At 49.5% G+C, this 15,000-nt stretch overlaps 1 protein-coding gene across 1 annotated transcript in view; it reads left to right on the plus strand.

The window, feature by feature from the left end:
- Positions 1-15,000, plus strand: part of kirrel3b (kirre like nephrin family adhesion molecule 3b) — a 168,460-nt gene that overhangs the window by 48,944 nt on the left and 104,516 nt on the right. The window contains exon 2 of the mRNA XM_062553152.1: positions 1,716-1,734. Coding sequence (XP_062409136.1) covers positions 1,716-1,734 — 19 coding nt within the window. The remainder of the gene's footprint in view (positions 1-1,715; positions 1,735-15,000) is intronic.

Below are 15,000 nucleotides of genomic sequence, written 5' to 3' on the forward strand. Positions count from 1 at the left end.
AAACAGTAAGTGCTGTTGACCTTGTACTTTGTGTTAAGGGTGCAGATGTTTGATACAAATTATTCAAAAAGCGCTTGGCCCTTCATTGACTTCATTGACAGTAGAATAATCTATTCTGGTCACACTTGGTTGACTGTAACTGGCTACCGTAAGAGGCTTATCCAAGTGCCGTGAATGAAAATAGAGTAACATGTCAAAAATATACAATTTGCTGTTTGTCAAGCGCGTGTTTGGTAAAGAGTGAGAGCTCTTTGGAGGGCATCTTTTTTAATTCTCAAAACGATCTTTCAGGACGTTTAATTAGACGTCTTCATTTCCATTCACACCAAGCACATTTTGGGGAGATAATCAATTCTCCTGAATTCTCTAATAGAGATACGGGCTGGTGGGAGTAATGACCGAATACATTACAGCAATGCAAGTGGCTGCGTAGGAAATGGGATGTGGTCCACAGGACGAAAATTGAACAGAACAGATCCAACACCCCCCTCACCAAACACACACACACACACACACACACACACACACACACACACAGACACACACACACACACACACACACACACACACACACACCACCATCATCACCAACTACCAATCCCTCCACCCTCACAATCGTTCCCCAACGTCACCCCAAAGACAGAGCAGCCAGGGCTCGTACAACATTTCTGTTCTCCTGTGGCCAGGCGTTTGATTGCAGGACTTTGCGCATTTGTGTGATCATTTAGTGACGCCACATCAAAGGCGGCCCTCACAGGGGCCGGCGGTCATTACTGTCCATGTCTCGGCACAATGGGACTCGGCTGAACCCCTGTCGCTCACCGGGGCAAAGATCTGGACAAAGTTTGCCTTGCCTGCGCCATTAAAAGAAAGGCCCATTGGCCAGTGTGATAGCTGTCATAATTGATACACACACACACACACACACACACACACACACACACACACACAAATACACACACACACAAATGCATACAGGTCCATAAATGAGCAGAATCAAAGGATTGACCTCCGCTGCGAAGCTACTGTGTGCTCTTTCCAGTTTTAATGAACACGCTTCCGTGTGTGTGTGTGTGTGTGTGTGTGTGTGCGTCGACACAATCCATCTGTCGCCGTGCAAGCCGGCAGCACCGCAGCCGAGGTGTGTGTGACAGGTGAAGTGTGTGGTTGCACACACGAGCGCGCTATCAGTCAACATTACACACGAGAAACCCCACCACAACCACAACCACAACCCCTACACACCTACGCCCCCACCCACCCATCCACCCAAATCAAGCCATACCCGCAACAGTCCGCCTATTTCTCCGCTCCTTGCCACCGGTAAGCCACGGCAGACAACAGATGATGTGTTATTGCACGTTGCGCCAGCCCTCCCCATTTGCCACCGCATAAACTTGTCAGGCGCCCACCCTGCCACGGGGGAATTAGCCATCGACGTTATAAATAACATTCCCCTCACCGGAGTCAATAAGTAATTTCACGTTACTCTGCTATTGAGCATGATAATCATGGGCTAAAGAGATTGAGGGGAGAGGAAAAAGAAATGTTGGCCCCGGCAGTAATGAGTAAAAGCTCTGAGCCAACCACCACACACACACACACACACACACACAGTAGCACACACACACACACACACACACACACACACACACACACACCTCTTCTCTCCCATCTCTGGACTCTCCCTGTGCCACCACTCTCCGTGCCCACAGTCAGACGCCTCCATCGGAGGTGAGAATCCCCTGATCTTGTTCCAGTTGCCTTGGGTGTCAGCCGGGCCGGGGGGTGGAGGTGGGAGTGGGAGATGGGGGGTGTGGAGGTGGGAGTGGGAGTGGGAGATGGGGGGTAATGATGGAGATGTCAGATGCTGCTGATTAGCCACGCGATTAGCTGCGCCAGACCATCCACCACCACCACCACCACCACCACCACGTGAGATGGAGGATGGTGGGGGGTGGGGTGGGGGGTGGGGGGTTGTCCACAGTGGTGGCAGCCAGTAAGGGATGGGTCATTACCACAAGTCTGCTGAGAGACTAATGTGTGTCCAACACAAGAGCAAAAATGTCAGGCAGGGAGGGAGGGAGGGAGGGAGGGAACGAGGGATAAAAAAAGTTGATGAATAGAGAAGAGAGAGAGCAAAGTATTGCAGTATAATGAGAATGTGTGTGTGTGTGTGAGTGTGCATGTCTGTGTGTCTGTGTGTGTGAGTGTGCATGTCTGTGTGTCTGTGTGTGTGTGTGTGTGTGTGTGTGTGTGTGTGTGTGTGTGTGTGTGTGTGTGTGTGTGTCTGTGTGTCTGTGTGTCTGTGTTCACGTGCATGTACTGGTGCTCCATAATGTGTGCATACTAATTGGATAACACTGCAGAAATGAATATTGCATTTATGTCCGGAGCCAACACGGGGGCCGTAAAATGTTTTACAAGTCACGCAGGTGAAGAACAGCGCATCAGGGCATAAACATGCACAGAAAAGCAGAGAAGATCAATGAAGGAGCTTAAATGGGAGCTCAGGTATTGAGCTTAGATATTTTATTTTTTTTTGTACTGGAAATCCCTTTATTTTCTTTGTAAATTCACAGAGGAGACTAAGCATGGTGCTCTCGTTTGGTAATCTGCTCCGGGCCGCCGTGCGTTTAGTCGACTACCGTGAGCTCATGAAAGTGTAAATGAGGGGAGGGGATGGGGGGTGTGTGTGGAGGGGGGGGGGGGTTAGAAGTAGGGTGGATTGCACTGCAGATTCTCCCAGGAACTATTAATAAAAAATCTCATACATGCTTTCATATTCTCACTTAAAATATTCAAACAAGTTCACGGCTAGCGCTGTAAGGGTGCGGATCAGTCACACACCTGCATCTGCACGACTCTTAAGAGTCGGTCTTGGCAGTGATCTCTGTGTGGGGAGAGGTAGGCCTCTCCGTGGTGGTGGAGACTTGCACCAGTCTGCATTTATATGGAGGGGCTGGGGGGGTGCAGCGGTGCTGAGGTAGGGCGGGGGAGGGGGTTGGTAATCAGGGGGCTCCCCTCCAGGTGTGCCAGTCAGCGGGGTGGCACGGCGGGCGCTGGAGCCTGCGCTAATGACCCGCCCTGGTGGGACGGAGGTGGTGTAGCTGCACGGCCCATAGAGCCTCCACGCCAATGTGCCAGCCCCCCCGAGGGGGCAGCCAGACAATGGCCCATTAATCTGCCCCAGAGTACACCAGCACCAGCAGCGTACTGCTGCACAACCAGCCCGGCTACAGCCACTACAGGGGCAGACAAACACACATGCACATGCTCACACACACACATGTACACATACACACACACACACAATTACAGGAATACCCATGTGTGCACACACTTCAGCAAGTGAATGCAAAATATGCAAACCCACAGACACATACACACACACACACACACACACACACACACACACAAAAGCACTCACACCTATGCACACATTCAGATGGGAATACACACACACACACCTACACACACAGACGCACACACACTGGCGCTGCCAGGCCTAATGCCAGTGGGACTTGGCAGGGGCCAGGTAGCTGGAACTCTGAGGGCATGTTGAGCAGTGGCACCAGGGGACCTCCATCCCTCCTCCTCCTCCTCCTCCCTCACTCCCTCCTTCCTCTCCTCTCCTCCCTCCTTCCCCTCCGTCCCCTGGGCCTCCGCCGGGGCACCGATCCCCTGCTCCATTAATCTGTTTGTCACCCGGCTCCATGCATCCATCCACATGGCAGGCGGCCGCTGCGGCCTGGACAGCGCCGGACCGGAGGCGGCAGTGGGCAGCAGATTGAAAAGTACAAATTAATTCTGCCTCCTTTTCCTCCTTCTCCTCCTTTTCCTCCGCCACCGCCTTCGCCTCCACCCACCTCCACCCACCCCAGCCCAGCCCGGCCCTCGTTCGCCTCTCCCGGCGTCCCTCAGGACATACAGTGGATCTGACAGTGAGTTGTGTTTCCCAAAGAGAGAGGGAGAAGGAAACAGAGAGGAGAAACAAGAGAAAACAGAGAGGGAAAAACAGAGGGAGAGAGAGAGAGAGAGGGAGGGAGGGAGAGATGTGAAGAGTAAGAAAGAAATTGTGCAAGAGAGAGAGAGGGAGGGAGGGAGGGAGGGAGAGATGTGAAGAGTAAGAGAAAGTGTGCAAGAAAGAGAGAGAAAGAGAGAGAGAGCGAGCGTTGGAGGCATATCTGTGGTATCAGTGGGCCACACACAGGCCTACTCATGGAGTGTTCCACAGAGAAAGCTCCGATAAGAGCTGGGTGATGCACACACACACACACACACAAAACACACAAAACACACACAGACACACACAAAACACAAAACACACTGCCAATAATGAGGAAGACCAGGCTCTGATGGAGAGATATAACAAGGCACACTGGGAAGCCACAAACATGAACACACAAACACGAACACACACACATACACACACACACACACACACACACACATACACACATACTAGAGAATACTTGGATGGAGCACTACACAATAATTGCCATCACAAGCTTATTTTTTTCTTATTTTTAATGCATCACCGAAGCACTTTGGTAATGGCGTTACTATATCCTTGCTCATTCACACCAGCACAAATAAACATACACATACTCTCACACACACACACACACACACACACACACACACACACACACACACCAACACAGGAAATCTGTTGGCCCCTCTTCAATCATAAACATGTTCAGAAAATATCTTTACAAATATCTATAGACTTAAGGCACTCAGAATGAAATGTGTTTTTTTGTGTGTGTGTATGTGTATGGGTTGGAGGGTGGTAGTTGTGGGTTACAGTTTTGCTTGAAAGCCCATTAGAGAGAGAGAGAGAGAGAGAGAGAGAATGAGCAATAGGGAGCAAGAGAGAGAGAGAGAGTAAAAAGCCTAAGAATGGTAAAAAGAGAAAACAACATGAGGAAACAAGGTCCACTTTGGCATGCCCATTCCCACATGGCCATCTCATTAAGGGCCCAGCAGGGCCAGGGTGAGCAGACGCAGGGCTGACAGGGTGCAAGAGGCCCTTTCATGGCAAGTGCTTTCCTAGGGGGGTGCAGGGAGACGCGCTCCGCGCGTGCAGGGCTGAGGGACGCCATTAGCCGCCCACAGCACAGGCCGTCTGTGAGCTGAGCCTAACCAGAGCTGAAAGCCCTGACAGCCACAGACCTGGGCAGCGCGCGCAGGTGGCGACAACAACCGCGACCGACCGCTGACTTTGATGCGCCGGGCCGATAGATAGGAGGCCATCATGGCTGCTACCTTTTGTCCTTAGAAAGACTGACTGGCCAACCTGCTGCCCGATCCCCCCCCTGAACATCCCCACTCTCTCATCCTTTACCAGCCCACAGGTGGATCATTTGTCAAGGGGTGCACACTTGCAAATGTAATGTGGCAGCCTTTCATTTTGATAGATGTGTCGTGTGAGAGTGTGTCTCTGTGTGTGTGTGTGTGTGTGTGTGTGTGTGTGTGTGTGTTTGAAAGCGAGAGCAAGAGCGGAGATGAGAGTAGACACTGGTGACACTGAACGCAGAGGGGTCCTTGCACTAGTAAATATTTATTCATCGATTTGGATTTGCATTTGTTGTTTTTATGAAGGACGGCTATGTCTGAATAGTTCAGACTCCCCTTGGGGGAGAAAGGGTGCATTATTGAGCTTGTTGTGCTCCCTCTGATTTGAAACTTAAAAGATGCATATGCAGCAATACTGAGAAGGAATCGTAATGAGCTCGGTATGTACCCAGCTTTAATGCATTTTACAATTCACAGTGTAAATCGGTCATCCATTTGTTGGAAATATTCTGAATAGCAGTCGAGGTGTCGTCAGCAACATTAGCATATTTACTCAAACATGCAGTTCTCATTTAAATAATAATAATAAAGAAAAAATGCTTTAATCTCGCATAAGTTAAAGGTCACCAGAGATTTATTTCCGTCAGACTCTAGATAATAACTCTTAATTTATTCTTCCGATGACTACAAGCGATCTGTGATGTGATGTGGCAGGTACTCTAATACCAGACTCCTGCGTGGTTCATTAGTGTTATTCAAATAGACCTTGGATACTGCATAACCAGCCACTAATCACTGCCCACAAAGCTGACCTTTACGCGCGATGAGAATCTATCTTAGACACAGGTGAATCTATCTTAGACACACACACACACACACACACACACACACACACACACACACACACACACACACACACACACACACACACACACACACACACACACACACACACACACACACACACACACACACACACACACACACCACATCTATCAAAATGAAAGGCTGCCACATTTCATTTGCCATGTATATCAACTCTGTTAAAACCTATAGATTAAAGACAAAATGCAGTCTGAAAAGCGTGTTGAAGAAGATTGTCTGGTGACTCAAAGAAGAGGTGAGCTATGAAGGATGGTCGAGATAAAGACTCAGATATCCTCCGCCCACTTGGTTAGCCCTTCCTGGTTTAATTAACTTGCCTTTGTGAGGAATTAACTTAAGATCACGCTAAAGGCCAGTGACTAAAAAGAAAAAGTGTGATGAGGATGTTCCAGCTCTGCTCCAGAGAGCTGTTTCTGTTCAATAGCAAAAGAAGACAACATATGTAATGGTGTTGAATTTTCAAAGATGTAATTTCTTCCCAAAATATCAAGAGATATTGGGGGGAAAAAAAGATACAGTGAAAGTAATATGATCTTTAATTGCCATTAGCGGCAAAGCACTTTGAAAAAGTCTCTTCTCGCATAAATTGCATGAACCCCTGTGCAAACGGTTGTTCAAGCTGCGTGAACACTAAAGTGATGACTTCTAAAAATGACCTCTTAATCACTGTCCTACAGTAGCTCTTAAATGACTAAATGAGACATGGTCTTGTGGCGCCTGTCTGAGAACACTAGCATCCACTGTCGCCATCGCTACGCTAACTGCAGGAACTCTGAGTGCAGGAATCTGTTGTGAATTGTCAGAGGAACTGCAATTAGGCTGCTTACTTTCTTTGCCTCCCTTTGCTTTCTTCCTCTTTCGTTTCTATAAAAGATATTTACTTACTCTCTGAACTGTATTGGCTAAATAAGGTCCTCAGAGAAACTGGTGGCAGTGAAACGGGGGAGAAGTCTGCCTTTTATCTATAATGTATATGAACATCATAGAGTCAAAACATCCCCATTATTATTGTTATTTCTGACAGACCAGTGCTCCTCATCAGATTTGAGGGCTTGTTGATGGGCATGTTGGACACACACAGGCAGCTTTCTGAAAGCCGTGTTGAGCTTGTTAAGTGGACATGTATCCATGATCCATGATCCATGCTCACCAGCCCACGCAGATGAACACACACACACACACAGACACACACACACACACATGCACACACTCACACACACACACACACTCCAGGGCTCTACACAGTGAGGCCGCCGGGGGAGAGTCGTCACAATGGCACCGGTGCGCCGCATCAGTCCTGCATTGGTTGGCCCCGGGGGTTAATTACTAGCGCGGTGATTGCGCTTTGTTTCGCCTCTTCTGAGGTGAGTGTAAACAGTGGCGGCGGCCGCACCAAAAGGTAATACGCCGCTTCCAGCGCTGCCCTCCTCTAGGGGCCCTCGCTGATTATGCCGAGCGCCACGTGGGCCGTTTAGGCCTGTTAAGTACGGCCCGTGAAGTGCAGCTGCCTGCGTCCTTTTTTTATTCACACTACTCTATCTCTCTTTCTCTCACTCTCCTTCTCTCTCTCCTTCTCTCCCCTCTCTCTCTCTCCCGCTCTCCCTCTCTCTCTCTCTGTCTCTCTCTTTCTCTCTGCTGGACCACAAACAGCACAATGGTAAGGTTCATGATGGAATTGTACAAAAGGCTAAAAGCCATTTCAGCATAATAACATGTTCCTCACCATGGCTTGCTGCACAGGGGGTCTCATGTTCCGGTTGTTACTTGTTGAGTCTATGATTGTACAGTTCTGACTGTAAATCCGATTGGGTTCCATAAATGCACAGCAGCAGTAGTTAGAATAGTGAGAACAGGAAATCAAAGCACTCCACTTCAACCCCCCTCTGAGGAACTATAGTTCATAATGGCAGAGACTTTCAAATGAGACACAGCACCCAAAACAATCCTCCATAGAAAGGCATGGAGTTAGGCAGTTCAGAGGGCTAGTGTCGACATGATGCCGATCATGTGGTGTGTTGTGAATACATCGTAGCAATCGTGTGATGTGATCTCGCCGCTGGAGTGAAATAGATACCCCGTAGATGCCCATAAAAGCGTTGCAATATGGCCGCCGAGTGACGGGTTTTCCCTAATAAGGACTTGGGTAGTGGGCAGTGAGTTTCTAGTTCTAGGGTATACTGGTCAGTGGTCTCAATACCTATGTGCATTACACCAACTCGGTAATAGCAAAGTAGTCCACGGTGAGCCCTCTTTGTGTTTGAGTCTGGCTAATCTGTAATACATCCACGTGCGTTAACACCGCAAAAGGGAGTTATTGCAGCACACCTGTGCAGTCGTTTCTGTTTATGCTCTTTTGGTTAGCACTCCCCGAGCCCAGTGTCAGCTGCACGGGAGTTACTTAAATCAATATTTAGAGTCGAGCGAAAAGCACAGTAAAAATCGTTCAGTGTGCCCCAGCCCAGCCTTTCCCTGCACAGGTAAAAAAAAAATCACATAAAACGCAGCCTGTTTCGTTTATTTTTTTTATTCTTTTCTTCTTCTTATTTCACCTCCACTCTGAGAGGCTAAGAGATTGGGGAGGCGATGCAGCGGTGTTAAAAAAACACTTGCACGCGTGAGCAGCAATGCTTCAGACGACCCCCCCAAAAAAAAACAAGAGACTTGGATAGAAAGATCATCAAAGGGGTCAGTCTCTTTTTTCTAGCTTTGGCTGCTCAGGTGCTCTCAACACCCCCCTCCTCGCCCCTTAGAATGAAAGCTTTCATAGCACGAGTTCTGATCCCCTGGATTCTGATGTAATTCAATGTGCTTGCCGCAAAAAAACATCGCCTTGGTGGTTGACAGAAAGGTGAGAGTGGGCTGATGCTTGATGGCCTGCGCTGGCAGCACAAATGTGTTTGTGGGCGCGTGTGTGTGTGTGTGTGTGTGTGTGTGTGTGTGTGTGTGTGTCTGTGTGTGTGTGTGTGCGTGTGTGTGTGTATGAGTCATCTGGAAATCTTGAAAAACCAGAAAAAAAAGAAACACGTCTGAAAAACACGGCTCCGGCATCTCAACCACTCATCCTTGCCCTCTTCCCTTGAAATCGCCCATTGAGGGGGAGATTTTGGTTTTGTATGTTGGGGCGGGGATGGGTGGGATTACTCCAGGAGGGCCGGCAAATTAAAGCTGTGCTAATGAGTTGAGTCCTCTTAATTTGCTCTTCCCCACGTAATCCCAGTCCGGATAAGCCCGGCTTTATGCGCCTCTCCCCACCCCGCACTCCGCACCCCGCATATCCACCCATTAGTGCACCATTTGCCACGGTGTACAGGAGGCAAATCTAGGGGGTGAGATTACGAAGCTTATGGAGGAGACAGGAGATGAATTGTGTCGTGTTCGGGAGATTAGAGGCTCCCCCCCCCCCAAAAAAAAAGTAAAGCACCTCCTCCTGAGCATCAGAGAGAAGGGTGGAGTACTGTCAGAGAGAGAGAAAGAAAGAGAGAGAGAGAGAGAGAGAGACATGCCACAGATCGATCTCATCTTAGGCACGACTTCATCTCTGAGAGTTGCCTGATGATGATTCCTCCGCCGCTGCCGCTGATGTCACTGCTGCTGCTGCTGCTGCCTGGCCTAGAGGGTCCACACACACACCGGATAAATCTGGCTACACCTCGGTTCCCATTCCGCGGCCCGTAATTGAGAGCGGCACGCGTATCTCGGGGGCTAATTCGCGCGAGCGCCTCCGCTGTCATCGCCGCTGACGACCGAGAACGCGGAGGCAGCAGCAGTAGTGGCGGGCGGCGGCGGGCGGCGGCGGTGGCGGCGGCGGCCCTGACGTTGCGTAAGCCGAGTTGGAGATCCTGGTGCGCTTAAGACGGTATCTCTGCCCTGCGACACGTGCTCCAGGTGCTCTCCGCAGGCAGCCATGAGAAGAGCCAAGATTACAGATCCATATCGGGGCACGAGGGATGCAATCACTCCATCTCTGCCGTCTGTTGCACTCAATTCCTCTGCTTATTATTATCTTAACTCTCCCTCTTCCTCTTTGCCCTTCATAACCTCTCTGCCTCCCTTCCTTCTCTCTCTCTCTCTCTGCCTCGCTCTCTCTCTCTTTCTCCTTTTGTCCTTCTCCATACCTTTTTTTTGTCTTTCTCCCACTTTTCTTTGTCACTCCATACCTTTTTGTTTCCCCCCTCCCTTAGTCACTGAATCTCTGAGTGCCGTGGGCTGCTCGAGCAGAGTGGATTTAAGACTGTCAATTAGGGTTAAGAGGCCCAGAGTATAGTGGGGAGCAGTGGAGCATGCTGCAGAGACCTGGCGTGCCACCTGATGTCTAATAATGGAAATTGACAGGGCAGCTTTTTAATTCTCCTGCTCTGGGCAAAAAAAAAAAAGAGAGAGAGAGAGAGAGAGAGAGAGAGAGAGAGAGAGAGAGAGAGAGAGAGAGGGAGAGAGAGAGAAATTCAACCTCGAACAATATGGCCAAAGGGCAGAAACACACCCCTTCAGGCTCTCGCTGCTAGTTGGACACGCTGGAGATGTGATGCTGTAGCTCGCCGCTCTTTTTAATACAAAGAGGGACTCGCAGTGTACCCTGAGGAGCACAGACAGCACTCGGCCACGGAGCTACTCCTGAAGGCATGAAACAAATCAACAAATGTGTACAGCAACATCATGCCAACTTAGCAGGCTGACGGGCGGGCTCTCTAAAGAGGGAAGTTAGCATGATTGTTTGTGTTAATTTATACCCCGGAGAGGGCTAAGTGGTCAAAGGAAGAACTTAAACGAATGGTTAAGCCGGCTAATTGGTAGATCATTCTTCCTTTGCACGTTGGCCGGATATAGCTGATATACAGAGAGATGAAGAGAGGGAGGGGGAGAGAGACAGAGAGAAAGAGTAGAGAGAGAGAGTGTGTGAGAGAAACAGAGAGAGAGAGAGAGAGAGAGAGAGAGCGTGAGTAGCCTGAGGTGGAGAGTCATCTCCTTGACAGGCACTCACAGCCTTCATTTGACTCTGGCACTGTTGGAGTGTAACTGCAAACAGCAGGAGAGAGAGAGAGAGAGAGAGAGAAAGAAAAAAAGAGAAAGAAAGAAAAGGAGAGATAGAGCATGTGTGTGTGTATGTGTGAGAAAGAGAGAGAGGGGGGGGGGGGGGAGAAAATGAGTAAGACAGACGAGAGGTGAGACAGCAAGGCAAGGCAGGCGCAGCACGTCCGTATTTGCACAGGCCTGTCAGGAGTGGGATATTTACCCGGGCAGGCAGGACTCCGCTGACCAGTCCACTCTCATCTGCTGCGTACATCTCAGACACATATGCACTCACCCAACCCCTCTCCCCCCCACCACCTCCTCCACACCTACACACACACACACACACACACACACACACACACACACACACACACACACACACACACGCCCAGCTGCCATGCCACCGGCAGCCCCAGTCACGGGCCAGACATGCAGCATTTGACCGCTTAGCCAGCGCGAGAGAGGAGGGAGAGAAGACGCGACGCGTCCAGTTAGCTCAGAGACTGCTCTTTTCTCTCCCCCCCCCCCCGTTCCCTCTCTCCTCGACTCACGGAGCCGTGTAAGGATGAGACATGTCCAGCTCTCGCACGATCTGCCGCCCCGGGGCCCTGTAGAGTCTTGACAGGTGCGCGCGCGGGTACTCAGAGAGAGGTGGACACCCACTCTGTCCGACTACCCCCCCCCTTCGTCCACTCCCTGGCCTCTCCAACACCTCCGCAGCAGCAGCCACATGTCACATGGCCTCTTGCACGTCCGATGTGAGAGCGTTAGAGAGCCAGAATCCTCATTAGGCTCAGTGCGGAGGAACACGAGAGAGAAGGCCCAGAGGAGACAGCCACTGTTAATGAAGCGGTTAGGCGGTACTCGTGCCTTGTGACCCCATTTGGACGTCAATAGGACGACGTAACCTTTTTCGGACATTATACAGAGGTCCTGTGGATGTCAATACTGGACATCGGAGGGAGAAATATGTTGTCTGGCGTTACAGTCTGCACCTGTAATCGGAGTGTCCAAAATACGTCTCTTTGCGCAGTGGGCAGCCACATCAGCCAGTGACCAGAACACAGGCTGGGACCTTTGGCCATGGTCTGGTCTCCAGCTGTGGTCAGTGCAGGTGAGCAGACAGGCGCCTGGGCATTCAGGGACAGCAGATTCTGAGAAAAAAAAAAGTTAACATTTTATTGACTATTGTGTTACACTCTAGTCTACATACATACCTTCCCTTTCATGTGCATATTGTTCAGGTATTTGTCCATGAAAATGGCTGTGGGTGTGAGTGGATACGTCTCTATTCAGAGACAGCATGTGCCACAGGGCGAAGGACATACTGAGCAAAAGCGAAAAAGCAAGAGTGGGAGAGAGAGAAAGAAGAAAGAATAAAATGAAAAGAGACAATGTTAGCCAGAGAAAAGGATAGAGACAAAGGAAGAAAGACAAAGCCGTATAAATTGACGAAGCTAGCAACAAGGTGAAACAACACAACAAATACAGCAATCAAAGAGATGGGAGGATAAAGGGAGTCAAGTCGAGTCAAGTCAAGTCAACTTTTTTCATATAGCATGTTTACATAACGTAAACACAAGGAAACAGGAATAGCTAATGAAAGCATAGAAGGGCAATTGTCAAAGAAAAGTTTAAACACTAAAAAATAAAAAAAAAGCAAAGCACACAAGATCATAGTACACAAAAGAATAAAAAGGGCAATAGTTTAAAAGTGTTTAAAAAGTCATAAATTAATAAACACACATAAAAAAAGCATAGAATGAAACATAGAACACCCAGTGAACAGCAGCAGTCTATGAAGGTTCTTGAAGTAGTCCCAAACTGTGTGCGCACACATATATTTCTTTTCAGGGACAAAATGCCCGATCACAGGGCTCGATAGTCCTCCTCGTGGAGTACTAACACCCGAAATAGTTAGCACTCAGAGTTTCAGAGAAACCCGGCAGAGCTGTAACTCTCGATCCGTAAAGAACGAGCCGTTACACTTTAACTATGCCCGATCTGTCTATTCTGTTAAAATGACAGGGCAGCTACTTTGCAGAACTCCCCTTTGCCCAACTAAGGATAGCAATAGTGCCACAAGGAAGCAATAGTACTCACCCCGAAGACTACCCTGTGAACTGAGTAATGAGGATCTTACCACAAACCGCACTCAGACATGTTACAAAGATTGCCTTTAACAGACAATCAATCAAAAGAGGGGGGATAAAGAGACACATGGGGGGGGGGGGGGGGGGGGGTGGGATGTTAGAAGAAAACAGAGCTCTTGCATTAAAGACTGAACCCTCTCATTTGCCTCAGGCTGAACACTCATGACCTCTGTGCCACCGGCACGCAGGAGATGCCAGCCATGGAAACATGCACACACAGACACACACACACACACACACACACACACACACACACACACACACACACACACACACACACACACACACACACACACACACACACACACACATAGAGAGAAAGACACACACAGACAAAGAAGGAGAGAGACACAAATACACAGACACAGACACATAGACACACACATAAACACACACACACACACACACACACACACACACACACACACACACACAGACGTACTCTGTCTCTCCCCCAGGCCCTTATCTGTCCCTAACCTTCAGAGACCAGACGAGAAGCGCGAGTCCAGAGTTCCAGCCGCGCTCTCTCATCTCCGCCAGCCACCCGGCAACCCGTCAGGAGCAACATGAAACCGAGAAAAGCAGAACAAATCAAAAGAGACAAAGAAAGAGAGAGAGAAAGAGAGAGAGAGAGAGAGAGAGAAGTAGCAGACGCCTTGTGTATTAGACCTTGTCCTCTTGAACGCATAACATCAGACTGTTTTCTGTTGTCTCTCGTTTGGCGTGACACTGTCGACGTGTCGGAGACAGAGAGAGAGCTTGCAGGGCCAGCGTGGGGCCGAGGCGGCGGTTTGTTCGACGCTGTGATATAATTAGACATCCAGTGGCCCTATTGTACCGGCAGACTGGGGCTTTGGTGTGAAAATTGCCCATCAGCGGTCGACTTGTATTTCACACTCCGCGTCCACGGAGGGACACTTTAACTGCCACCCAATTCGCCAGGTCGCAATTGCAGTAATTGGGGGAGGAAAGAGCCAAGAAAACAAACAAACGGACTGATCCAGCGCAACATCCACTTAGTGCTGCTTGTTTAAATATGCACATAAAAAAGGGATGTACGCCGTAGAGTGATCATACCTCACTGTAGACCAGCCAAAGGTTTCCCTGAGCTACGATAAATGTCCGGCCAAGATATTGCGTAATAAATGTGGCAATTAATTTTATGATAATCAGGCACCTCCTATCCCAAGGTTATATCGGCGTCCCATCTACACCCCCGAGCTTCACCCCCACCCCCGCCCGACCACCGATCCTTTCTTCTGCAGTGTTCTTCTGAGGCCGAGGTTGTTGCCAGGGTAATTGCCATGGTTCCATTACAATGGTGGCAGCACAGAGAAACTGCGAACGAAGCAGCGACAGGGGACAAAGGGGTGTGTGAGTGTGTGTGTGTGTGTGTGTGTGTACATGGGGGGTATGTTCATTAGGTGTCCAGCATGTTGTGGCATGGGGAGGGGCGGGGTGGGTGGGTAGTCAGGCAGCTATCTGATGACTCGCTTGGATACGCACGTGGAGGAGGCAGAGAGAGAGAGAGAGGAGAGAGAGAGAGAGAGAGAGAGAGAGAGAGAGAGAGAGAGAGAGAGAGAGAGAGAGAGAGAGAGAGAGAGGCAGACAGAAATTGTGGGGTCCCGCATGGCTCTCATTAAGGGCCTCC

Source organism: Sardina pilchardus, chromosome 13 (genome assembly GCF_963854185.1).
Source record: "Sardina pilchardus chromosome 13, fSarPil1.1, whole genome shotgun sequence".
Classification (NCBI taxonomy): domain Eukaryota; kingdom Metazoa; phylum Chordata; class Actinopteri; order Clupeiformes; family Clupeidae; genus Sardina; species Sardina pilchardus.